The following is a 25,515-nucleotide window of genomic DNA, read 5'->3' as shown; positions in this document are numbered from 1 at the left end:
CCGTTTTATACTACTTTTTACTTTGGAGGTAATTATGCCACTTTTACTTCACTAAAATAAAGACAGGTTAATTTACAGTTAGCTTGGACTTTTAGAGCACATTTTCAAGAAATGTAGTCACAAAATAAATTATATAGCGCTTAGAACTAACTTGACTTTTACAGGCTGCGGCATTAAAGTAACGCTCACACGCTAGTCTGCGAAGAATCATATGAATGATGTTTCATATGTACTCACACCCGCTGGTCACTTTTTTTTAGCTACATCTGTTCAGTTTCTTGTTTATGCAAATATCGTATTACTCAATCACATGGGAGAAACCACATTTAGGCATTTAGACGTGGTCAAGCCTGCTGAGGTTAAAACCTTGTATAGGATTGGGCAAGAAATGAAGCATTATTTGCGAGTTTCCAATACGAATTTGGAAGAATTTAAAAATACAGTGCTCTAAAGGATATTTTCTCAAAGTGAGTGTTTTCTGAAACTATCCAGTTTTATTTCTGTTTATATTCTAAAGGGTTTCACTTTTTTTTCATTTATAGTGTGAATTATTAAAAAATAAATGCATTTCTTTCCCTAACTGTTGACATTTTGTGATCTATCATGTGATTAAAAGATATTGATCTTATCTTTAATGTAAGAACAAAATGAAACAGTAATTTAGAACCTTGCTTTTCTGTCATGCAGTCTGCACATTTGCACACAAGTTGTATGTATAAACACAGCATTTCAGCAAAGAAAACAAAATTAACCTTATTGTTGATTCCACGACTTTTAACAGGGATTTTATGGGGGAAATTTTCACTCTTACTCACTGCGTCACTGATCTAATCGGCTTCAAGTACATGGTGCAGTTCGGCAGATTGGGGGTCATCGCGTGCCTGACAGGGAGGGGGCGCTGTGGGGCGCAAGTGTTGCCACGGAGACGACTCAAAACAACAAGCGCAGTTCCACAGCAATGGCCACAAGTGTTCCCGACTGTGCCCGGACAAAACTCACAGCAGCGGCTGAACATGGTTCTGTGAAGACCGGGAGACACGTCTTCCTTATCCTGCTCGTACTTGTGTGAACAAATCACACGTTTTCTGAGCGACGGACAGTAAAATAATACGAAAATCTCATCCACTTCGCTCTTTTTAAAGCGGTAAGTACACCGAGTTTGTTGCGGGACAGTTACCGTTAAGCTACGCAGTTAGCGGTACCATGCTACTAAGCTAAGTTCCTTGCTATTGTTACGTTAGCTGATTAAAAATCCAATTTTACACTTTTAAATTAGGACCGCTGCTTATTCTAAGCGGATGTGGTACTGCTTTGTAGAAATGTGCTGCTACTTTTTAAAAGTTGTACGAAGCTACAAATTAATGTTTCAACCCAATAAGTAATATTTAGACACTAACTCCTTACAATTTGCCTGTTCCAGCTATCATGTCATATTTATCATATTCATATTTTCAGTGAATTATGGATACTATGAACTGAAACTCATTTATTTTATTTTATTTCTACCTTTGTTACTAACAAGACAGTTGGTGTCTCATTGGGAATAGAAAGTAAATTACAAGTGCTTTAAGATTCACTGTGCAAATTTTAAAGTTACCAATTAACTAAGAAGCATTTTTGTGTCTTTATTTGCCTTTATTAGACATTTCACAGTATCTACTGTTATGCTGGAATGGTACAAGCCCATTTCCCATGTTTACTAGTTATTATGAAATCATTTGTAAGGCCATATAAAGAGAAACTGGCCGAGAAAAAGCATGCCAGTGTAGGGTGCTATCCGCATTTTACAGTGAGTTGTAATACCTTATCCTCGGAGCAGGCTTTAACACTTTTGTTGCAAAATTATTATGTGCACCATGTTCACTTGACAAACATTTTTCAGGACTTTTAAACTGCTCTCAGTAAGTAAATGACATACATGACAAATATTCCAGGACTTGCTCAAAGCTAATTTCGGGGTGATAAGTTTAATGGAGCCATAGTCTGAAAAACTAGGAATTCAGGGTGATTCACGATAACGTTTCCTATTTATTTGTGTGTGGTCATGGGATGTCCTCCTTCATGATGTTATTTTGTAAGGGTTTTATATGTTTGGTGTTCCACTGTCACCTAAATCTTTTAGTAGGTAGGTGAGCTGATTTGAGCCATTTATCGCTGTCTAATTTGGCATCAGTATTTATTTTCCCAGAAATATTTAATCCCTTGAGCAAATATCTAACTGGAACCAGTTTTTTTTTGTTTGTATTGTCTTACTTGCTTATGTTTAGGTGGGTGGGTGAGTGGGTCTGTGTGCGTGTGTGCACATTCATGCTCAGTCTTCCACACAGGTATCCTGTCCCCTCCCAGCATATTCCCACTTCTGCTGTGGCCACCAAGCTAGGATGAGATCCCATGCTTAATTAAGCCCTTGGGAACAGATGGTACGCTGGCAGTCTTTGCTGTTTGTCAGCAGTACATCGCCACTCTAAACACAGCTAAATGCTTCCATGAGGGAGGGTTTTGAGAGACAAGACTGCCAGCCGTAATTAGCTTTGAGAAGTAGGTAAAAGGGGGGGGGAGGGGGGATTGCCATGTAGTGATGGGTGACGTGAGTATATGACTTACTACAAAAGAGAGGTGGCATTCAGCAACAGTTTTTGTTTATATTTATTTTATTGTTGCATGTAAAGGTTGTCTTAACTGCAAAGCCTTTGCAATAAGGTCAGGTGAAAGCTTTCAAAATCAAGCTTTTAATCCTGAAATGTATTTAAGCCATAGCTGGTTGTATTAGCTATTCCACAATATGGTATTTACACAAACACATTATGTAAGAAATGAAGACATGGTTTTGGCTTTCTACATGTCCTGTTATAAAACACTTTCACTACTCACTTATTGAAAGTTTTTTGGGGGGTTTTCTCATGAATTGACCAAAGCTTCATGTCTGCTGTACTACCAGAATCAAATGAATGCATGTTACGTCCTTAAAAGTAAATAAAGTAGCAGTTACTATATACATGTATGTAATCGAATAATGGGCACCCATACATACAATAGAGTTGATTAAGTTTTTCAGGTGAGCAATTAGGGATAAGTGTAAACAAGAAAATGGCTGGATGGAGCTGCACTCAAGGGATTTTAATTGACTAAGGTTAAAAAGCCTTTCCTTTTAGGAGTTAGATTAGTGGTGAGACTGATGAGAGGACGTGGGAGCCGGTGCTGGCACTGATCAACAGGCAACACAAAGTCTCAGCATGACTGAAATTTTGCAATGTGAGTCATTTGAGACGTTAAAGAACTTCAACATGACAAGTCTAGGCTGCTGAAACATCACAGATTCAGTATGAGGTTTACATGCCTGAGCAAGTTTTTTAGTAACACAGTTATTCAGGTTCAGACGACAACTTCTGAAACTGCTACTTAGTAGTAGCAGAAAACAGTCCTATAACATATTCGCTTTACTGCAAAGTTAAGGTGAAGGGAAAACAATTTGAGAAACTAAGTAGGAAATCTTTGCATATTTAGTTTGAAAATAGGTCTAAATGATAAATTAATATTAAATAGTGTGTTTAAATCATAGTTTATATTACATGATCATAGACTACATTAATAAGGCTTGCAAATGTTTCTATGGGTGTATTTTATTTCAAGTGTGAACAAATAAATGCTGAGAGCATATAACAACAACAACAAGAAACAAATCATTTATTTATAAATTAAGTGACACTCTTTTTAATTTACAATCTGTAAAATTATAGAAAAAGTAAATGTGCTGGCAGCAAAGACCTCAAAGATATTTTAGAATTAAGCATGTAAACACTTAGAGGAAGTGTTTTAAACCTTTGAAACTTTCTGTTTGAATTTCAGGATGACAAATTACAGAAAAAGGGAAAAGGACTACATCTTCCACTGCTTCAGTATGGCCCCTGAGTTGAGCAGTCTCAGCATCAGTCCCTCCTAACACTCCAGCAGATCTCAGGAAACACTGGAGTGCTTTGAGCGGTACACTGCTGCAGCAGGGATGATCACATCCCATATGAACGGTTATGTGCAAGAGGCCTCAGGCCTGATCAAGAGCCACAGGGAGAGGGCCGTGGACTGTCCAGGGGATGAAAGCAGCCTTGTCAAATCTCCACAGTGCAGTGCCCACATGGAGAGGATCCAGCATTACCAAGAGGAGCTGAGAAAAAGGAGGGAAGAGGACAGCAGGTTGAAGCATGAAATTGACCTCAACTCTTCCCTAAGGCTCAAGAAGCTGTCGCAGAACCCTAAAGTGGGCATTGACAATCCCACCTTTGAGGGAAAGGAAAAGGCCACCAAAGACACATGTTCCCTGGATTCTGTAGTCGGTGAGTTAACAGGTGTGAAGTGAGAGATTGCAGTGAGGAAGACATGCCTGAAAGAATGGGATGTATGCATACTTAAGAAAAAATTTGGTAAAACAGAAAGAGTCAAACTAGTGACTAAACAGTGAAAGGGTAAATTGAAAGATGTTACTAAAGATGGTTGGTTTGGTGTCACTGATGTCCAGTTTCCACTGATTAGTTGAACCTATCCATCCATTCTCTTCCACTTATCCATTTCAGGGTTGCAGGGTACCTATCCCAGCTACCATAGGGTGCGTGATTAGCTGAACCCAGCACAAAATTCATCATCATTATCATCATCATCATTTATTTATATAGCACTTTAAAAATACACCTGGTAGACCAAAGTGCTGTACAATACAAATATAAATATAGTACCGGTAATAAAATAACAGAAACCAGAAATAGCAATAAAATTAATAAAAAAATAAAAAATTCAGCATTCCAGGAAAAAAAATGTTGTTAGAAGAAGAGTGGATAAACTTTCTTTTTCTTTTTTAACAGCCCTCTGTATCTTTAGCACCATTATTTACATCCATACAATATTGATTGTAAATAAGGTTAGCACGTTGTTAAAGCAGGCCATACAAAAGGCGTCATACGTTTTGTTAAGAGCACATCACTATGGATCAACATGTTTTTTGTTTGTTTATGTTGAAAAAAGTGTCTTTGTTATATTTTCTATACAGTTTAAGATCATTTAAGGTCATCAGTATATAGCTAGGATGCACTCAGTGATCATGATTTATGTAGTATGAGCCTTATTTTAGTGGGTAAAATACAAATTGTTAAAGTCATTTTTTTCAGCCCATACTCTAATGTATTTATAACAACAACAACAACAGTAGTAATAATAATAATGATAATAAAAAAATTTTTTATCACAGCTGGACAGAAACAGTGTGATTTTTCTGGGAAGTAACTTTTACCGGGTCTTCAGGGTCTTATCTTTTTTTTTTCACAGACAGTCCCTGTGTACCTTGACCCGTCTAAGACTTTGGTTTGACAGAGCTTTGCTGTGGTATAATAAAATACACACAATATTCTGTAGGATTAGTTAAAAGTTTCTATTATTTCTTTACTATATAAATACTTCAGATGATATTGGTGTCAAGCTACTTTTTAGCACGTTCAGTTATAAAAATCTAATTTCAGTCAGTAGTAAATAATAATAAACATTACTCTAGACTGTAAACTACTTCATGAACGTTGTCCAAGAAAATGTGAAGTGAAAAAAAAAAAAGGATGCCACAAAATGTATTCTTACTATCTTCCATATTAAATCTCCAGTGTAAACACTGTAGCAACTACTGAACTGAAACAAAGGTTGACTAAAAATAAAGACTCATAGATAACTAGTGGCCTGGGAGCAAATTTCTGGACCTCCACAGCAAGATGTCTAATTATTGTTTTGATTTTTGCTCCCAAATGTTTTCTTATGCCATGACTCCTGAAGATTGCACTGCTAATCTTAAAATTTTCTACCTTCTTTTTATATTTTCATTGCACTGAAAGTAAACAACTATTCATTTAGCAGAAGCATACTATGTACAGTATGCGTGGTGGCTTTGCAGCAGAGGTGGCTATTACCTTTGAAAGCAGTGGAGCAAAATCAGCTCTAGTTCCACTAAAATTAAAGTAATTATGCCTCTGAAAATGAAAATATTTTGTACATGACTTAGAAATAACATGTTTTAAGAGCAACAGACAGCTTGTGTGCTGCAGTACTAAGGTTGTAGATCTATGTGTGATATAGCTAGAGATTACCCTGGGCCAAATACAGAATGTGCTAGTGGAAAACTTTGATATACAGGTATAAGACTTAGAATTTAATTGCAGTAAGAAGCTATGCTGCCAGAAAAGTAAACCTAGAAGACAAACAATGAGGAAAATTTTAAACTTAAAGGACTAAAAGCTAAAGTCCTGACTTTTCCTCGGCATTGCCTCTGTACTATTGTTCCCCTACTCACTGTCTGTGATTCTTTCTCAGAGCTGGAGGAGTTGCTGCAGACTCTGAAGTGGGTGCAGCACTGCTTGACTGATGCTCAGAGCCAGCAGGATGTGGAGCTTATAACGCAGCTCCTCACTAAGGAAGACTTCAGGACTGCCTATTCAATATACAGCGCTGTGTCTCAGCAGATGAGTAGAGTCAGTCCCACCTCCCCCCTTACATCACAAGCTCAAGACCTCTGCCTGGAGGTATGTGGGATGATCATTTTCTAGTTGTTTGTTACGGCTGAAACATTGGCAATACTATGTATACAAATATACAATACTATATTTGCAGATGAAGCTGTTCACAGTCTTGCGTTGAGAATAATGAAGCCCTCACTTTAATTATTTGAACCACGTCACAAAACCAGTTTTGTACCTCATTAGTCCAAGGGTGGCCTCTGCAGAGGTTGCATTTTATGCATAAAGGCAAAAAGGCACTTGGGCTGCAATTCCTAATTCCTTGGACCCTTTCAGTTTATATTTGCTTTCAAAGCGCATATGTGAGTAAAGCAACTGAGCAAACTCAGTGAAGCGTGAAAAATCTTTGCTCGAGGTGATGATTAATTCAACAAAGCTGCCCAAAAGACAGCCATGCCAGTCTGAATAATTATGAAATGTAAATTGTCTTGCGGTTAACAAGGTGAGTCAAAACAAAAATGAGGGATATGTGAGATCCAGGTTGCGCATAAAAATTGAGTGAGCTGCCAACAAAAGAGATTCAAGAACGTTAATATGACAATTAGGTTGAAAAGTGGATGATATGACAGGGAAATAAAGGAGGAAGGTGTATTTCAGGTTATTTGTAAATATAAAAAATAATGAGTGTTTTTTAACTAATTTTTTTTTATTTTTGATACCTTTCATCGGGTAGTTGCTGTTTTCTATTTAAATAACAGTTTACAGTGCCTGCAGAGCTGCAGTACAGAAGGTGACAGAGAGCAACAAACCAATTCAATCTTTAGGTTTGAGTAGGTGGTAATCTGCCACACCTGAATTCCTTGTTGACAAAACACCAGCTGGTCTCTGCTGAAGCAAAGCAGCAGTAATTGATTTGTGTCCCAGCAGAACTGAGCCTCTGCACACAGTGTTCAAAATAGAGCCTGTCACACAGAACAGACCTTGTAGAAAGACTGAAATTCTGATGTGGTTTGCCATGAAACACATAGAAGCTCTGTATATCTGTGGCAAGTTACACCCACAATAGGCACTTCATTAGGATTAGTGTCAACTTGTGATAGGTGTAACATGAAAGAATGTAATGGAGACTTTTCAGGACATCGTTCAGTGTGATGTTTAGCTGATGGCTAGATGTGTAATAGTACAACTTGTGTCAACAAAACAGACTGTGAGCTGTGTAGAGTTCATTCAAAGGCCAGCAAGCAGCACTGCAACAGAATTGCTATTCCAGTCATGACAGGAGTGGTTTGAAGATAAAGAGGCTGGGTGTGATGATCTGTTTTGCCTCACGCACACAGCACATTGTCTTCCCTTCCCTTTCTTGTGTACAGTAAATCAGTGTGCGCACCCATCCGCCGGGCCAGCTCCCGAAGCGCTTATCAGTGCATTAAAGTTTGAGCTGCAGCATGTCTAAACTAAGTGGCTGTTCTGTGTGACACTCACTTTGACCACTGGGTAAACTAATCTCTCGGCAGCCCTTGATGCTGGCTGAGCAGTGCAGCGCACTGCGGGAAGGAAGCCAGGATCTGGGCAGCCAGAAAAAGAAACTCCAGCAGCTTACAGCAGCGTGGGCCGCGGCGCCGCACCACTAAGGGGGGGGGAGGGAAAGTGCGTCACCTTGTTAGTGAGAGCTTTGATTAGTGTAACGGATGAACTAAGCTCCAAACAAGAGAAGAAGGGGAAGAAACAGGCTGGAAATCGACCAGAATTTTGACATGCTGCCGTTCAGATCGGGGATTTTCCAGTCCCCAGTGCTTGTTAAATTTGGTGAAACACAAAGTTCGCACATTATAAACACAGGATGAAACTTGCATTTAACAAGACTGTATGTAGAGCAGTTTTCTGCACGGAATTCGAACTCCTGCTGTGAGTTACATGAGCGGTTCCAAATTAACTCTGTGTGAGGGACCTATGTTTGTGTGCACTTTGAAAGATATACTTTTTTCCCCCCAAATGTTTGGAAATTCTTGTGTTATACATAGATCACTTCAAAAATGTTATTTGTCTTGCAGTTTTCTTGGAAAACGTTTCTTCCATGCCACAGGCTTGTTACCAGAATGTGCCACTAGCATGGTTTTTATGGTGTACGTGGGTTTAGGATGGGAACAGTTTAGCATCTAAACTTCATATAGATATTTACAGTATGTACGTTTTGGTACCCAGACAGCAAAACAAGTGAGGGTCACAAGATGAAAGAGCTACATTTGTAAAATATGATACAACAGGGCAGATTCAGAAAATAATGTCCATGACAATGGTGATAAAGTCATTAGTTGAAACCTTTCATGCACATTTTACTTATATATTATTCATCATAGCGTTCTACTCCTATGCATAAAAAGTTAGACCCCTTAGCTGTACAGTAAGGAGAAGACCATGGAACTATCAAGTGTTTGCTTTCAGATGTTAAAGTGTGAAAGAAGAACTAACCTTGTAAAGTTAGTAAATAGGATACATAATTATCCTTGAGGTCTACATTTGATATCTGTTAATTTGATAAAGGGGGATTTAACTTTCTAATTTTACTTGGATTCTTGTGACTTATTAGATGACTTAAAAGTCATGTTATAAAAGATTAAGAGGTTGATTGTCCCTATTGTGTTAAACGTTTTTAATTAGCCGTTGACAGTTTGTTCTGACTTGATGCACTGTTTATAGCTCTTGACAGAATTATTTTACTGTGGTGTGTCTCTGTTTCTCTTCAGGTACAGAAGATTCTCCAGTCCAGCCAACATAAGGAGGGTTTAGAGCTCAGAGCTCTGCTCACCAATCCTCATCTCCAGGTCAGAGATCAGCCTCCCAGCCATGACCTCTCCTTACCCGCAATTTTATTATAAGGCAGCACCATTGAGGCCGAGAAAGCTTGCAGAACCTTTTGGGCCAACTCATTTATTTAGTTAATATTCTGATAATTGCACAACTGGAAATATAATTAATGTTTTACTGGACTCTTTCCAAAAGGCTAATTGTTTTTCTTGCACCTTCCACTAGGATGTCAGAGGTCCTAGTGGAAGTATAGAATATGCCAATAAACCATAAGACTTGGCTGCCTACCAGCTCAGAGACAGTTGGACAGTTTTACATCTCTGTTGCTGTCATGTGCACTTTATTAGAAGGTGAAATAGGGCCCTTTCTCTTGAATGAAAGATATAGAGGTCAGGCTCTCCATCATTACAGCCACAGGGTTATGAAATGGATGGAATTTACTGTTTTGATCAAGGACACTTGGCCAGGGCGGATGGTTATTAAAGACCTTAAATCCTCTATGACATATTAATTCTAAAACTCTTATTTTTAGGTGTTATTCAGGTTGTGTGTGTGTCAGGCTTTTTTTCAAGATCAACTTGTTCCTCAAGCAGTTTAAATTAGCCATTTGGTGTGTTGTTCATCCACCTCCTTTAAATTAATTTTTTTAATGAAATTATTTTTTTAATAAAGGTTGTGAAAAATTAGGTTTGTTATGCTAGTTTATCTTTTACACATTTTTACTGAGCACAACCATAAGTTTTAATATAGATGTGTAGTGTTGTTGAAGCAGTAGTGTTTTGGTGAGCTTTCCTGCAAGGAGTACAAACACTGAGCTCAAGCTTTAGCACTTTATGCTCATGTGTCCAAACACTCCCTCCTCCGGTCTGTTCAAGTTGCAGAATATACCATCACTTTCTTTGACATGTCAGTCCTGCCCATCTCCACTCCCACCTGTTTTGAGCCATTCACCAACCCAGTATCCATATGTAGTCTCCAGCGGGGTATTTACTCATCAATCATATTTGCAGGGAGGGATGAGCTCAGAAATTAGATGCCAGCCTCTAACTATGTTTTGCCGCTGTAATAAATCATTTTAAACTGGAGTTGTCTCACTGAAATTAGCACTAATGATGTCAGACAAATTGAATTTGTTTAAAAAAAAAAAAAAGGACCATTCTGGCCCATGCCTACTTGTTATGGAGGGACACTTAAAATTTAAACTTAAATGTGGCAATATGACTTTAGGTATATGTAATTTGTAAATTGGTGAAATGTTATATCTGTCCTTAAATTACGCATATGTAATTTTGAGCAACCTTCTTGTCGGACTGCTTAAAGAGCTTTTTTGTCCACTGTTTGTGACATGGCTACAGTTCAACATAACGAGGTCCAACTTGTCCGTAACCCGTGTAGTAATGACCTGACAGTACACTGCCAAAGGCTGCTGCTGGCCTAGCTGACCAACTGGACAATTAAGATGCTCCTCTCTCATGTGCTGCTTTTTGCATCTTTACAGAAACATTAGCATTGCAGTAGACAAAGGCCACTCCCACAGCTCTGTTTTAAAAGAAAAACAAAATAAAAAAACATTACACGCTTCATTTTGGGTAACCCCTGCAGCATTACATTGGGAGTTTTTGTTTTAAAAAAAATTGGTGTGTCAACGTGAAAAGAACAACAGAAAATGCATTTATTTGATGTTGCGTGACACTCTGCCTTTGTCAGTTTAGACTAAAGTGACTCCTCTGTAGGAAAAAATGAAGTCACATTATCAGGCTGTCATCGTCTATTAGCGAGGCACTAAGGTGAGAAAAGACCCCAGGTGCGTTACTCTGCTATGATTTTTATGGTTGAGGGTCTTGACAGGGGAGCGCCACGGGGTCTGATGTTTGACCCAGATGACCATGTGAAGCATCGCAATCTCCCACCCCCGATGTCGGTTAACCCCTCCACTGAGTTGGAACCGTGTAGCCGGCAGGGGCAGAGTGATGAGATGTGAGTCTGCCTTGTGGCACAGAAATTGGAACAGATTATGTTTGTTTCTCTGCAGGGAGCAGAGGCTCACATGAGTCACCCTGTAGTACAGGTAAACGGCTTCATGTGAAAAACTAATAGAGACATGTGAGAGACGAGCAGGGCCCCCTCAAGTCCCCTTGTCTCCCTCTCATTGTTTTCTGGGACACCGTTTCCTCGGGAGCAGTCCAGCCAAAGGTGTTTGATGATTGATGGCCGTGCATTTTGACTCCTAAATGCAGGGGAGAGTAAGACGGATTGCGTGTATGCCAAAGCTTAGCCCGGCCTCTGCTCTCTCAGGTCCCCTCTGCTGCAGGATAGAGAAACTAATTTGGTCCGACGGTTATTAATCGTGGGGTACCGAGCGCTTGTCACATTAAATGAAGTGAAGGAGCAATATCTGTATTATTTCTGGCTTAGAGGTGGGTTTGCAGACTGGTCTTGTTAAAAAAGATTGGGTGGCAGGATGCTTCTGCTTGCAGGTGCATGTCAAAGGGGTCTGGAAACTTGTTTGGTATCACTTCGTCTTTCATCATTTTACATTAAAAAATCACAGCCGTGAAGAATTTGATTAAAACCGTATAAGATTTATGATCATTTTATTTCCCATGTCAACTGCTATAGAACGCAGCATCCTTTGTTTCTCCTCAAGTCCTCATTTATTCCTTTCACACTTTATTTTTGTTCATTACATGTTTGTATATTTCTGCATGATCATACTCTTTCTCTACAATATATGTGTGTGTTTGCATTGCAGGCACTGATGCAGGCCCATGACAGCGTGGCAGTGCAGGAAATGGCAGAGGAAAGTGTGACCCAGTACCTCGGAGAGACGGTTAAATTAGTGCGGCTGGAGAAGGCCAGAGACACTCCACTGGTGAGATGTCATCAATTTTTTTTGGTTGTATCTGCAAAGAAAGAATAAGAAACATGGTAACAAGGATAGTCAATCATAATTTATTGCAACACAACCCATAAAAATTAGCTATGTCATAAAAATGCCTCACCTGATTTCATTTTTGCTAGTGTTCCTTCAAGATTATCTCGTCGTATGTCTCTGCGCTGCTTCTTACTTTGAGTTCACTGTCTGAAAGTCTCATTCTGACCAGTTGCACATGTGCATCTGTGATTTCATCATGGATTGTAAACTGCTTACTTTCAGTAGCGTACATCAGCTTCTCTGTCAACCTGACCCTACTTCATCAGTAGAGAAGAGAACAGATACCAGACGGTAGTTTTCAGTTGAGCCTACAATACCACTCCCAAAGGTGGCTCATCATGTTAGGAATGCAAGCAAGGTATACTAATCCTTTTAATATTAAATGTAGAGTTGTACTATAACATCCTTTGGCCTCCGAGGGAGAATAGTTAGCAGAAATTACTTAAGTCATGTCTTCATGCACCAGTACATAGTCATCATTAACTACCTGCCCTAGCGCCCACATATGTTTCTCCTTTGACTCTGGTTTCCTGTGAAATGAGGATGGAATTGGAAGGGTTGTTGCATTCAAACTGTGGAGGAGAATGAATCCCTGTCAGCCTGAGTGTCCCATATCCAATGGGAATGAATTGGAAATGAAAGTGGTGGTCGCATTTCTTTGTATTCACACCCGTTCCTCTCCTTGTGTCTTCAGACTTGTGTCTTTGCTCAATGTAAGGTCTTTTTCTTGTTATGCCATCTGTACAAACTTTGTAAGTGTGTGTCTGTGCGTGGTCATCAGGGTGCAACAGTACGTAATGACATGGACAGTGTGGTGGTGAGCCGTGTTGTAAAGGGCGGAGCAGCAGAGCGGAGTGGCCTCCTCAGTGAAGGAGATGAGATCCTGGAGATCAACGGGATTTCTATCCGTGGGAAACACGTCAATGAAGTCCACGACTTGCTGGTAATTTCAAGTGCTCTTTTATTTTTCATAGCAGTTTGTTTTGTTTTAATAATGGCACAAAGTATTTCAATACGGTGACATGAAAAACTATTTGTCCCATTTCTGATTTCTTTTTTTAAATATTTGTCCCCCATAAATGTTAAATTAATCTTAAACGTCAGCTCATCAAACAGATTTTAAGATCAAAAGTTAATCCAAGTAAGGATTACTAAGTGTGGCTGAATTAAAATAATTCTGCAAAGAAGAAAAGGCAGAAATTCCTCCACAGCAATGTGACTTATTGCCAGTTATTGATTACAGTTCTTGCTGCCAAGGGTGCCGCAACCAGTTAATAAGTGGGCAGATTTTATTTCCCTTAATAAATTAAATAATCAAAAATAAAAACTGCAGTTTGTATTTCTTCAGGTTATCTTTGACTACTATTAACCCTTTAAAGCCAAGCGGATCATATTTGATACATGTGTTTTTGTGAGTTTTTGAGACTTCTACATCATCAGTGTGACTTTTTTTTACCCCAAAAGATGATAGAAATTGCATGACACACTTTTAATTACTAAATTGCGAAAATATTATTTATGTAGCAAATGTTCTTCAAATTAAAACTCACATATGCAGATTTGATATATTTTTATATATTTTGTCTAAAGATTCAACAAACACTCCATTATCAAAAAATTAAAGATTTCTGACAGGTCTCTCATGATTCAGGTTTTAAGGGGTTAAATTTGTTTGATGATCTGAAACATGTAAGTGTGACAAATATGCAAAACAAACCCTAAGAAATCAAGAAGGGGACAAATACTTTTTCATGTTGTAATGAACATTCAGATTGCTGCTGCCTGGACACTTTGTTTGTAACTTTAATGTCACAAAGGGCATCGGGATATATATATAAAACAGGTATCTTACTTGAGATGCTGGTTGCAGTAGGTTTCACTCACAGAGAATATAACTTTAAAAAATGATTATTTCTAAATTGAAATAATAAATGAATATTTCTAAAAGAGTTTTAACATATAATTCTTATTAATAGATAAAATAATGTTACTGCTAAAAAAAATGTTGTTTAGGCAAATTGAATTTCAAGCTGTCATTTAAAAAAGATATGCAAATAATAGTTGTTTGAACTAAGTGTGCTCTCAGAATATAAAATCCATCTCCTAAATTACAAGTAAATGAATAATGACTCTTCATATTCCTGTTGTGTTCAATTTTTTTGCAATTCATGTTTTCCACAGCAACAAATGCATGGCACTCTGACCTTCCTCCTCATCCCCAGCTCTCAGATTAAACCTGCCCTGCACAGACAGACTGTGGTAAGTATCTTACAGTATGTGGCCGTATGTGCGTGAGATGGCCTGTCTGCATGCGTGCAAGAGTCCTTCACAATGTAAAACCCTGCCCTCAGATGCACGTACGAGCGTACTTTGACTACGACCCGTCTGATGACCCCTTCGTGCCGTGTCGAGAGCTGGGCCTGTCCTTCCAGAAGGGAGATATACTCCATGTCATCAGCCAGGATGACTCCAACTGGTGGCAAGCCTACAGGGATGGAGATGAGGAAAACCAGCCCCTGGCTGGACTCATTCCAGGTAGAAGTCAGACCGGAGCTGAATTTCATTATGAAGTTTATTGCTTAACAAGGACAAATAATAACAGCAAGGACATAATGCTGCATAATATTTACAAATACATATAGTTGTGATGTCATACACACAGCATGGAGTAATAAAAGACATATAACTATATTAAAAAACCCCACATCGTATTATATTTTAAAATATACATGCTGTTTTTTAATACCTTTTGCAATGTACAAGGCTCAAAGGTGTAAGAGGAGGAGCAGTAAAATGTTATTTAATGTTAAGCTCCTGTTTTGGTATGAGTAGCTCTTTTTATTTATTCTTTTCTCTTTCCCCTCACACCCCAACCATCCGTGGCAGATGGCTGCCCCTCCCTGAGCCTGGTCCTGTTGGGGGTTTCTTCCTGTTAAGAGGGGGGTTTTTCCTTTCCACCATCGCAAAGTGCTTACTCATAGAGAACGTTTAATTGTTGGGGTTTTCTCCAGAATACTGTAGGGTCTTTGTCTTACAGTATAAAGCACACCGAAGCTTTGTTGTTGTTGTACTTTGGCGCTATATAAATAAAACTTAATTGAATTGTATTTATTTCTGTGGTCAGGTTAAACCGTCGGTCAGTAAGCACAAACAAAATGCTACGTGGAAATGTGTACATTAAGATATGAAATTATATAACTTGGGTAGATTTGTTGATTATTAATCATTACTAGATGTACTGAGTATCATCTATAATGGAAAAGCAACACAAAAAACTGGAGCCCGTATATGGATATATGCAAAGCGAATACTATTTGTGGGGTTACACACTTAAAATTGCCAGAAAGAATAACTGTGACACTGCCTGTAGCGTACACACATAATTAATTCACATCGTGGTAACAACTTTCCAAAATGGCATATTTCTGAGAGATGATACATGAAATAAAATCTTTAATAATTAATGCATGGGCTACATAGGAGAGCTTCTTATAAAATAATGATAAGCCAGTAATGTGCTCGACCCCTTCTAGTAACTGGAAACCCAGTCTCAGAAGAGTACTTGAAAGTGACTAATAGCTAATCTGGCACTACTACCCTGGCAGGAATCAGCATCCATCTGGCACGTCAAGCAGATTAAAGCAAACACCTGAGAATTATTTGTGATTACTTTCTGACCTAGGCCTTGTTGTGGTGGGACGAAAGAGAGGGTTAAGCACTGGAAATGGAAAGCGGGCCATCTTTTTGTCTCCCCCTCTTTAAGTAGAGAAAGAAAAACAATAGTAGGCTTGCAAAAGCTTAGGATTTGTAATATTGGTGGTTTCTGGCCACGTAGTAATCGTCCAGTCTAGGCACAAATAATGTTCCAGTATAATAGAATTTATATAAATTACTAATAACTGTCTGTACGTTCTCTTTTTTTTTAGGTAAGAGCTTCCAGCAACAGAGAGAGACATTAAAGAAAACTCTAACAGACAGAAGTCGAGAGCAGCAAGGTAAGACGAAGTTAACGTGCTCAGCGTGTTTTAACAGTCTTGTGATAATTTGCCTTTTAAAGCAAATTTCTTTGTAATAACAGGGAAGAATTGGTACCCAAAGAAGAGTAAGAAACAGAGGAAGAAGAGCACGTCACAGTCCAGCAAAAGTACAGGTAAGGCTTTCTTCTCTTGTGTCGCTCTTCAGTGGTTTGAGCAATAATCCCATTTAAAAGTGGGCTCTGGTTACAGTCTTAACCCAGTGTCGCTCTGTCTTTGTCACACGTGAAAGACCACTTCCACACCAGAGCTGACACGTCTCGTCTTTCTCACTTCAGCTTGATCAGACTTGGTGTGTCTCCGGTCAGATTAGTCCTACCCTCACAGACAGGATCAGAGGGCGCACGAACAGGTGACCAGCAGGTGCCTAAATGGCTTGGAGGAACCTGTGCTGTGATTGGCTCACACATAGAAACACAAATATTCACTAAGTAGCACACATACTGTTCTAATGAACCTGATCCACGGCTAAAAGTGGCAGACTGTGAGCCATGAGGGTCAGATATGAAGCACTATGGAAAAAAAACTTTACTCAAACACAGTAAATTTATTGAACTCTTAATCCCATGCATCTTTCTATCCTCCACAGAGAGGTCACAGGTCAGCCCAAGAGCTCAAAGTAATTTGGTATGTAGGTCAGGGATGTTTCAATAACCCCTCCCACGCTGTCTCCTCAGACTACGATGACATCCTGACCTATGAGGAGATGTCGCTCTATCACCAGCCTGCCAACCGCAAACGCCCCATAGCTCTGATCGGCCCAACAAACAGCGGTCACGATGAGCTGCGCCGGAGGCTTCTTTCCATCGAACCTGAGAAGTTTGCTGTCGCTGTTCCACGTAAGTCTCCGCTTGGTCAAAGCAACAGAGCCCAGAGCGAGGCGACGTGAAATGTTAAACACAGACCTCAGATGATGAGCGGAACGTGTTTCTGGTGTTCAGTAAAGAAGTGAAACCATTTAACTTATCACATAATGCACAACTGTTTGTCACACAGATAAATTTTAAAAAAAAATAGTAATAAAAAAAAATATATATATATATATATATATATATATATATATATATATATATATATATATATAGACAACTTAAAGCTCAGAAAATGTAAAACAGTTATATCTGTCCTTCTTAACGGCTCAGATACAACCAGGAGCCCGAGGATACATGAGCGGAATGGGCGCGAGTACCATTTTGTAACCCGTTCTGCATTTGAAGCCGACTTGGCAACGGGAAAGTTCATTGAATCGGGGGAGTACGAGAAGAACTTGTATGGCACCAGCACAGACTCCGTCCGACACGTCATCAACTCTGGACGCATCTGTCTGCTCTGCCTACACACAAGGGTAAGAGACCTCGTTACTGTCCAGACACTAACATGTTAATTACAAAGCCCGTTAGATCCTTCCTCATCTGTGATCTTAACCACTGTGGCCCTGCCAGAACATAATGACCCCCTTTCATTTCCTCAACATAAGTCTTAATCCTGTCTAAGCCTGATCAAAGCTGAAATAACACATTTGAAGACACCATATTTAATCTGTTTTTTTCCCCTTGTGTTGCTCTTTCCATTCATTTTGTTTCTTTGTGCCTTGATTTTTTTCTTCTGTCAGTCACTGCGAGTCCTGAGATCCTCCAACCTTAAGCCATATGTGATCTTCATAGCTCCTCCTTCTCAGGAGCGACTACGCACCCTGCTGGCCACAGAGGGGAAAACACCAAAGGTAAACGCTGACCAGCTCAGAAAAGAAAACATAGTTCAGGCAGAGCAGGGAATGACCATTATTTACTCACATATATTGCATAAAAACTGGTCTCTAACTCACAGAATCGCCATGAGATAGTAAAACTAGAGGCAAGATGCACACAAACCAAACAAAAGTGAAATTGTGTGTAAACACAAAGGCAGAAAGGGGCATTGTTTCATCAGTCATGGAGAGCAGTACATAGTCCTGTTTATAAATTGCATACACTGTTAGCTCAATTCCCAATCCCAGCTTTAGTCATGAATTAATCTGGGTAATTTTGCTTGTGAAAAAAGACTCTTTAGACCATAAACTCTTAGACAAAACTGTGACTGAAGAAGTAGAGAGAAGGAAAGGTGTTTGGTTTAATGGTCTCAGAAACAACCAAGCCCACACAAACACTTTGCGACTGTTTGTCTGTGAAAAGCGCTTAATTAATAAATAAATTTTACTCACTTTACTGAATAAAATGACATCATCACATCATCGGCTTTTCAAAAGTCTGTCAGCACAGCACCGGTCTTTGAAGTAGTGCTGGCCAAGATGATGATATAAAAATAAAAATAAAAAATGGATCAAAAAACAAAAACAAGATCTCATCCTTTTCATTTATGCGTTAACTTATAGAGAGAAAAGAATTTATAGCATCACCCGAAGAGAAAGGCAAATCAGTTTTATTATTTTATGAAGAACAAAAGGTGATTCCATAATAAAAAAAAATGCCTTTTTTAATTATTTTAAATTTTATCACACTATTTTTGACTTGAACTTCATAACAGACTTACTCTTAAAAAAAAATGTGTGTACACATGGTGTGAAGTACACATGACACATTCTTATAGATCGCAGTTAATATGTGGGGAAAAGTCCCAGGCACGTTTTTTATGTGTGTACACCGTTGTTTAAATGTATTGGATCCCAATTTAGATATAAAAATCAGTAAATAAACATTGCCTCTGTTCATGAAGACTGCTCTTGAGAATGAAGACACGTGATAATAAGAGTCACTACTGCAGTTTCTTGAACTGATGTCCATGTCCTGTGCACAGCCGGACATGCTGAAGGAGGTCATTGAAAAGGCCCGCGAGATGGAGCAAAATTTCAGCCACTACTTTGATGCAACCATCTTGAACGTGGATCCAGACCAGGCTTTCCACGAGCTGCGCAGGATGATAGATAAACTGGACACTGAGCCGCAGTGGGTGCCCACGTCCTGGCTGTGTTAGAGGTCACTGTGTCCCAGCACCATGAGTCGAAGGACGTAAACAGAAGACTGGAGAGTGAAAAACGAACCAGGGACGGTTGGTAAACTGTCACTGGAATTTGACTTGCACATTTTCCTCGATTGTAGAGGAGGTGATCGTTACAGGGATGGACTCAATTTTAATCTTTGATTTTGTTGTTGGTGTGCGTGTGTCTGTTGGTGATTTTTGTTTCTCTGTTGATCTCAGTTTTATGCAAAGTCATTTATCAACAAAATAGAACCATTTCTATTCTATGCTTAATAGTTATTTATAACTGTACATACATATTTTCTAGACCAAAGGATCAAGTGTTTTACTGTTACAGTTTGTGTGTGGGAGTCTTTATGTGTTGGTTTTTAATTGACTCCCTAATGAAGCAGCAGATCAGAAACTCTTTAGGTACCAAACAGAAGAGAAGCATCAGTGCTTTTTGCAGGGCACCGTCTTCCACTCAGAAGTGCAGGAGAGAGATCTGCTGTAATCTGCACAGTTTGGAGTTACTTCCATTGTCAGTATTTGATTTTGTGTCTCATTTTATGATTTTACGCTGTGATAACAAACCACTGTAGCTGGTTGTCGTTACAAACAGTAATGCTGCTAAGTACGGCCGAGTTTCTGGTTTTGTTTTTTTTTTTTGTTTTTCTATCAGTATTGATAAGAGCAGTTAGTGTGATTCCAACAAATACTGTATTGATTCTTTGCAGTTCATTTGCAAATTCATAAGCACAATTTTGTGCTCATGAATTGTTAATAAAATAAAACACATGTGAACAAGTCACATATTTTGTCTGGCTTTTATATCAAAGAGAAGGTTTTCTTTTTATCTTTTCTGTAGTTCTGAGTTTCCATTTCAGTTCAGATTCCAGGTTTGGTGGTTTGAGTTTAGCTTTTAATGTTTGAGAATTTTTAGGTTTTGTTTTCAGTGTTAGTTTTATTTTTTTATATGGTTATATTTGGGTATTTGTCAGGACAAGTTAACAATAAAAACCCTGAAAACCATCAATTTCACACCCGAGCCTCAACTCTCGCCGCCTGATACCTGTTACTAGTCTGTGGCCCTGGGGTTGGGGACTGCTGGTCTAAACCACTAGCTACTTGTCAGAGCCAAGGTATGCAGAAGAGCATCTCCGAATGCACAATTGAACCTTGAAGCAGATGGGTGACAGCAGTAGACTATCAAACCGGCTGCAGCTAAGAACAGGAAGCAATAACCATGTCCATCAAGGCCATCAGGCACGTTTACAAAACAAATTTGACCAAACTGGCAAAAGACTTATCAGCATGCTAGAGTTTTTTTTCTTTCATAAGTTTAGATTGCAGTTAAAAACATTTTTCAACACAGTGTTAATGTGTCTAAATCTACTGTGGTGCCACTCTTGCCAGAGCCACTGGGTAACTAACATAAGTTCCTTATTCAGTTTCTCCTCTCACTTAAATGGGATGTATCCAATAGTGAGAACACCTCTGAAATGGATCTCCTTTGAAAAAAGATAACATTTAATTTTGCTTAAACACAGTATAATTTGCACTTGATTAAAGGTTTTGAAGCAGTCTCTTAGCAGTCTTCACATATGGAACTTAAAATGTTTTCCCTTCAGTGGGGAAAAAAGAAATTCAATCAGTGGTTGAATATTTAGAACATCTTTATTTGGATGAAGTGTTGGGCTGTTTTGACTTGCACATCACATTTTACAACAGGGTCACATTGGGGCTTCTGGTGAAATGGTAAACAGCCTGCAGTGAGGTAACAGGAACCGCACGATATGAAGTGAGCAGCAGGACGGGTCTCCACGGCGCACACTCGCACCCTCTGAAATCCACAACCACTTTAAGCTGTACAGCATGCAATGCCTCTATATATGATAAAACTTGAATATCTACAAGGTGATCGGTCACCCGGGACGCTTCTTTATCATCACTTGCACACCATGTGTAAACATATTCATTGTAATATTTGCTTAATTTGTTAGAGACTGCTTTGGTCTCACTTGTGTATTATACCGAACAGCACTTTGATCCCTGTACACATCTGGAAACACTCAGAACTAATCATCACGACGTGGACACAAAAAAAGAAACAAACAACTTTCATCGCTGACGTAAAGACACGCAGACGTGGCCAGAGAGGCACAGAATAAATAAAAGGATTAGTGAAGTCGGTGGCCTGTAATGTTCCTCACTCAAACAGCAGATCTTCATCCGCCTCCTCTGTCAGCATGTTGGCGGGCTCAGCGATGGGTCCCAGAGCAGCTAAACGGGCGGCTATTTCCAACTCCGTCCTTTCCCTTAGCTGCTTCTTCTTCTCTTGGATCTTCTTCAGTCTGGCAAAGCAGAGAACATTCTGTGTTATAACCAAAAGTTGAGGATTGGGCAGTCTGGTTTTGGACTTAAGTTGCTGGGGTAGTGACAGAATGAATTCGGAGCTGTGGACAGCCAGTTGGAACAAGAATATCTAATAAACATGCAAAAGATGCCTCCTGATAAGTTTTTTTTTAGGTTTATGCACTAAAACCTTCACGAGGCAGACAGAAAACATCATCACCTGTAAAACTCCTCTCGCTCCCTCTCATCCAGCTCTGTGATGATGTAGGTGAGGGTGCGATCAATCCTGGGAATAATCACTGCAAAGCGGATTCAAAATTATTTTACCTGCACCAACCCTTTTTTTTTTTTTATTTAAAAAATTAATTAATAAATAAATGTATTAATAAAAGGTTGCAGTTGAATGTTAAGTGTGTTTACCGTGCTCGATGGCGTTCACACGGCGGTTGGTGATCTTTATGGCTTCATCCAGAGTGACAAAAGATGTCTGCAAACCAAAATTGAGCAATTTTTTCCACTTAAACTTCAGCTTTTCTAGAGTATAGATTACATTTTATCTGCATCTTTAATCCACACAGGCTCAGTGTACGAATGTATCCTTTGTGGTAATGTTGTAGTGATATGCCACACAGCAGGAATACACAAACTATAGCGGGAGACGCTACCCCTTTGTTTTCACGAGTTGTTTTGGTCATTTAGGATGTGAGCCTTTGATTATACACTCACATTGTGCACAGTTACATTTGAGATCATCAATACAATTTTAGTTTCAATGAGGGACGTTACATTGTGCTTTTTTCAATGATAATACCACTGGGGGGAAAAAACCCTAACTATAAAGCATGCTTTTAATATGTAACAGCGCCTCCTACCTGTAAGGAGGCCAACTCCACAAGCAGCTCCACAGCTCTGGCATAGTTCCTCTTCAACCTCGAGAGCTGCTCTCCTCCTCTCGCCAAACCGGTGAGCTCATAACCTGACAGACACAAACACATCGTGGGGTGAGCGCTCTCTGCGATTCCCTTCAAACCCGATGTAGAGTTACACCAAACTCAGACGTGTGACTGGACTTACTGTCTCCGCCTTCTTGGTAGTGTTCGAATACTGGAAGGGTGACACCTAAAAGAAGAAAAGCAGCAGATATTTTAAACAAAACAAAACAAAAAAATGATTAAAAATGAGAAAATTTTTTTGATGCTAACCTGCCACATTATCTTTCTTGGCTCTGACCTTCACCTGGGCTTTGTTAACATTCTGGATTACAGTTGTGCTGTAGGCCAAAAACAACAGATGGAAGTTGCTTGTGTATCTGCACCAGAACACAACATCACGTCGCTGACACGTTATTCTCATTCTTACCTGAAGTCTCCTGCAGCAAATTTAGCTTCAGCCAAAGAGAAGGCAGCCTCCCTCATCACCTCTCCCATCTTGGTTTTAGTCTAAAAGTATAAATAAACACACTTTTGGGAAACATGTAGCTGAAAGCCTTCAGGAAGATTTTATTTCATGAGGTTTTGATTCAGACTGGCTGTAATTTGTTAGTTTATAACAATGAAGGTACCCAATTAATTACTATAGAAACACCTCTTAGTATCAGATTAATTGAGCATTATCATGAGCTACAGCCTCCAACCAAAGATCATGATGTATGAATAAAGTATTTGTTGCATCATCGGTTCTTTTGACCACATTAGGACCAAAAACGAAGGCTCATTTTAAACTGACTTCAATAATTTTGCGAAGGATCTGACGGAAGCGCATGGAGAGGGCATCGGACTTCTTTTTGAGCAGGTTGCGGCCGGTCTGTGCTCCCTTCAGCCGAGCCTTCATGATGGTCTGAGCCCTGCAAATCCAGAGAAAACCCACATATTTTTAACACTATTTGAATCAGATGGTTAAATTAGGGGTAAAATGACACAACCAAGTTTCATTCATTTCATCTCCTTGTCATGTTTTCACTCAGACCTTAGGCCATCCCAAGGTCTCTGTCTCTCTTCTCTGGTAGTTGATACCCTCACCCCAGTTTTTTTTTTTTTTTTTTTTTTTTAAACCGGCAGATTTTCCTCTTTTCTCTCTCGACCTCTATGCTTGTTAAAGCTCTTTTTTTAAAAATGGATTTGCTTCTTATTTTCCCCATTTCATATACTGGTTCAATGGGTCATCTCTGAAGGACAGGAACAGCCTTAATAGCATTATTAAAGTCTTATACTCCAAGAGTACCAAGTCCAAAGAAACGTGTAGTTCAGAAAGAAAAGGGTCTTATTAATCAAGGTGGCCACATTCTCTCTAGTGAGTTTATTTCAATGCCCTCAGGTCAGGACTATCCTGCGCCCATGAAGCAGAAAAAAACCCACTACTGAAACTCCTCTGTTCCCTCTTCTACCAGGCTACTAAATGCTAATTGTCAAGAGTAGTAGTTTGTTCTGGAGCACCAGTGTGGTTCACTGGTTTTAGCAGGAAAACCTGTATATTATAGGGCTATAGTGTGGAGGCCTGGGTTGTAATTCATCCAGCCATTTGCTAGCTTACCTTAAAAATGAATAAGTAGTAGTATCTGTTCGTCTCTTTCATCTAGCTAATATATAAGTCCATGTGTTGTAGTTCTGGTGGGAGACCTTACAATGAGCTGCTGACAAGTTGAATTTTATCTGCTAAATGGCTAAGTAGTTGTAACTCACTTGTCATTGACTCTTCATTGACTTTTCATTTAAATTATCATGACTGATAACTTTCAATTTAAATAAAGGCTGAATAAGATTTTCCAAATCAGAATCTTTCCCCAGCTCTTTCCAGACTTGAGCAGGTGACTCATATGCTGCCTTAGGCCTGTGTTGGAATTTAACATGGCTCCATAGTGTAAAGGTTAGAGATCCCTGGAGTAAGACCAGTTAAATATGGGGATCCATCTTCTGTGGATCCCTCTTTGTGAATAAGGGAGCAGCCGAAAATATACAGCCATCAACATTCAAGCCCACTTTTGTGTCACATTACTCACAGATTGTTACATGTTAGATTGTTAACGATGTCATCCTGATCGTCTATAATATAAATTTACTTTTGTTGCTCTATGCTGTACAACATCTGCTGAATCCCTTCCCATCATGGAAGAGAGATCCCATTAATTTTCCTGAGATTTCTTCTGTTTTTCACCATTTCAGAATTTTAGAAATTTTCAAAAATTTCAGATTTTTTTTCAGGAGATCTTATCTGATCCAAGAGTCTACGGACAGAAGGTGTCACATGCTGTGATTTGTGTAATAGCGTTATTTTTAAAACAAGGTAAGGAACAACACAATCTGCACCACTCCTCTACATACATAGCTCACTGATATTTGCACCCAGGACCTGATAAAAGGGTCAAACCTCGGTGTTTTACAGTTTCAGTAGTCCTAAATGTAATATAACTGGAAGCAGGTGAAATTAGATTAAAATGAAGTCTCTCCGACTGACAGCTCACACTTGGATAATGTTAGAAATATCACATGACAGCAGCAGGATTCTTCCTCTTTTAAACGGTAACCTTGGCACAAAACAAAACGGCGATCCCTGCTTTTCAAATGCATGCAGAAAATTATCCACAACTTTCATATATAAAAGCAAATATGTCAACAAAACAGTGGTATATGAGCTTTAACGAAGCTACATTGCTTTAGCAACTAGCCATCGCACAAGCTGCTTACATTCTGGAGGGGAATATGTCGATCCTGTCTTTTCCAGACATCTTTCCGTTTTTTGTCGATTACTGAGATTTTCACTTCACTCCCGCTTCCCTAAATCAACACTACAACTTTAGCTCGAATCCTGAATTATTAATCTAGACATATAACAGCTAAAATCTTGCTCTTCGTGTAGGATTAGAAGAGCAGATCGAGTTGACGGTCGTGATCTTGTCGGCGATGATCAGCTGGCCCTCCGCGTCATGTGACCAAAGAACCAAACTCGTTCTGCACAT

At 39.2% G+C, this 25,515-nt stretch overlaps 2 protein-coding genes across 2 annotated transcripts; one reads left to right on the top strand and one right to left on the bottom strand.

The window, feature by feature from the left end:
• The first annotated feature begins 936 nt into the window (after positions 1–936).
• On the top strand, positions 937–20,099 carry pals1b (protein associated with LIN7 1, MAGUK p55 family member b). The gene is made up of 14 exons (XM_085383306.1): positions 937–1,144; positions 3,847–4,328; positions 6,337–6,545; positions 9,224–9,301; positions 12,037–12,156; positions 13,001–13,162; positions 14,401–14,478; positions 14,571–14,754; positions 16,146–16,214; positions 16,298–16,369; positions 16,931–17,092; positions 17,396–17,598; positions 17,866–17,976; positions 19,047–20,099. The coding sequence occupies exons 2-14, from the start codon at positions 4,001–4,003 to the stop codon at positions 19,221–19,223; spliced, it is 1,953 nt and encodes a 650-aa protein (XP_085239432.1). The 5' UTR covers positions 937–1,144; positions 3,847–4,000; the 3' UTR covers positions 19,224–20,099.
• A 767-nt stretch (positions 20,100–20,866) lies between these two features.
• On the bottom strand, positions 20,867–25,474 carry atp6v1d (ATPase H+ transporting V1 subunit D). Its single transcript, XM_085383309.1, has 9 exons — positions 25,244–25,474; positions 23,289–23,406; positions 22,923–23,002; positions 22,766–22,833; positions 22,638–22,682; positions 22,436–22,539; positions 21,984–22,050; positions 21,784–21,862; positions 20,867–21,562 (listed from the first exon to the last, which is right to left on the bottom strand). The coding sequence occupies exons 1-9, from the start codon at positions 25,282–25,284 to the stop codon at positions 21,418–21,420; spliced, it is 747 nt and encodes a 248-aa protein (XP_085239435.1). The 5' UTR covers positions 25,285–25,474; the 3' UTR covers positions 20,867–21,417.
• Between the last annotated feature and the right edge of the window lie 41 nt (positions 25,475–25,515).

Source organism: Rhamphochromis longiceps, linkage group LG15 (assembly GCF_057381845.1).
Source record: "Rhamphochromis longiceps isolate RC_006_pf linkage group LG15, R_longiceps_female_GT1.1, whole genome shotgun sequence".
Taxonomy (NCBI): Eukaryota; Metazoa; Chordata; class Actinopteri; order Cichliformes; family Cichlidae; genus Rhamphochromis; species Rhamphochromis longiceps.
Note: the sequence above shows the minus strand (reverse complement) of the source record. Positions and strands in the feature narration are given on the sequence as shown.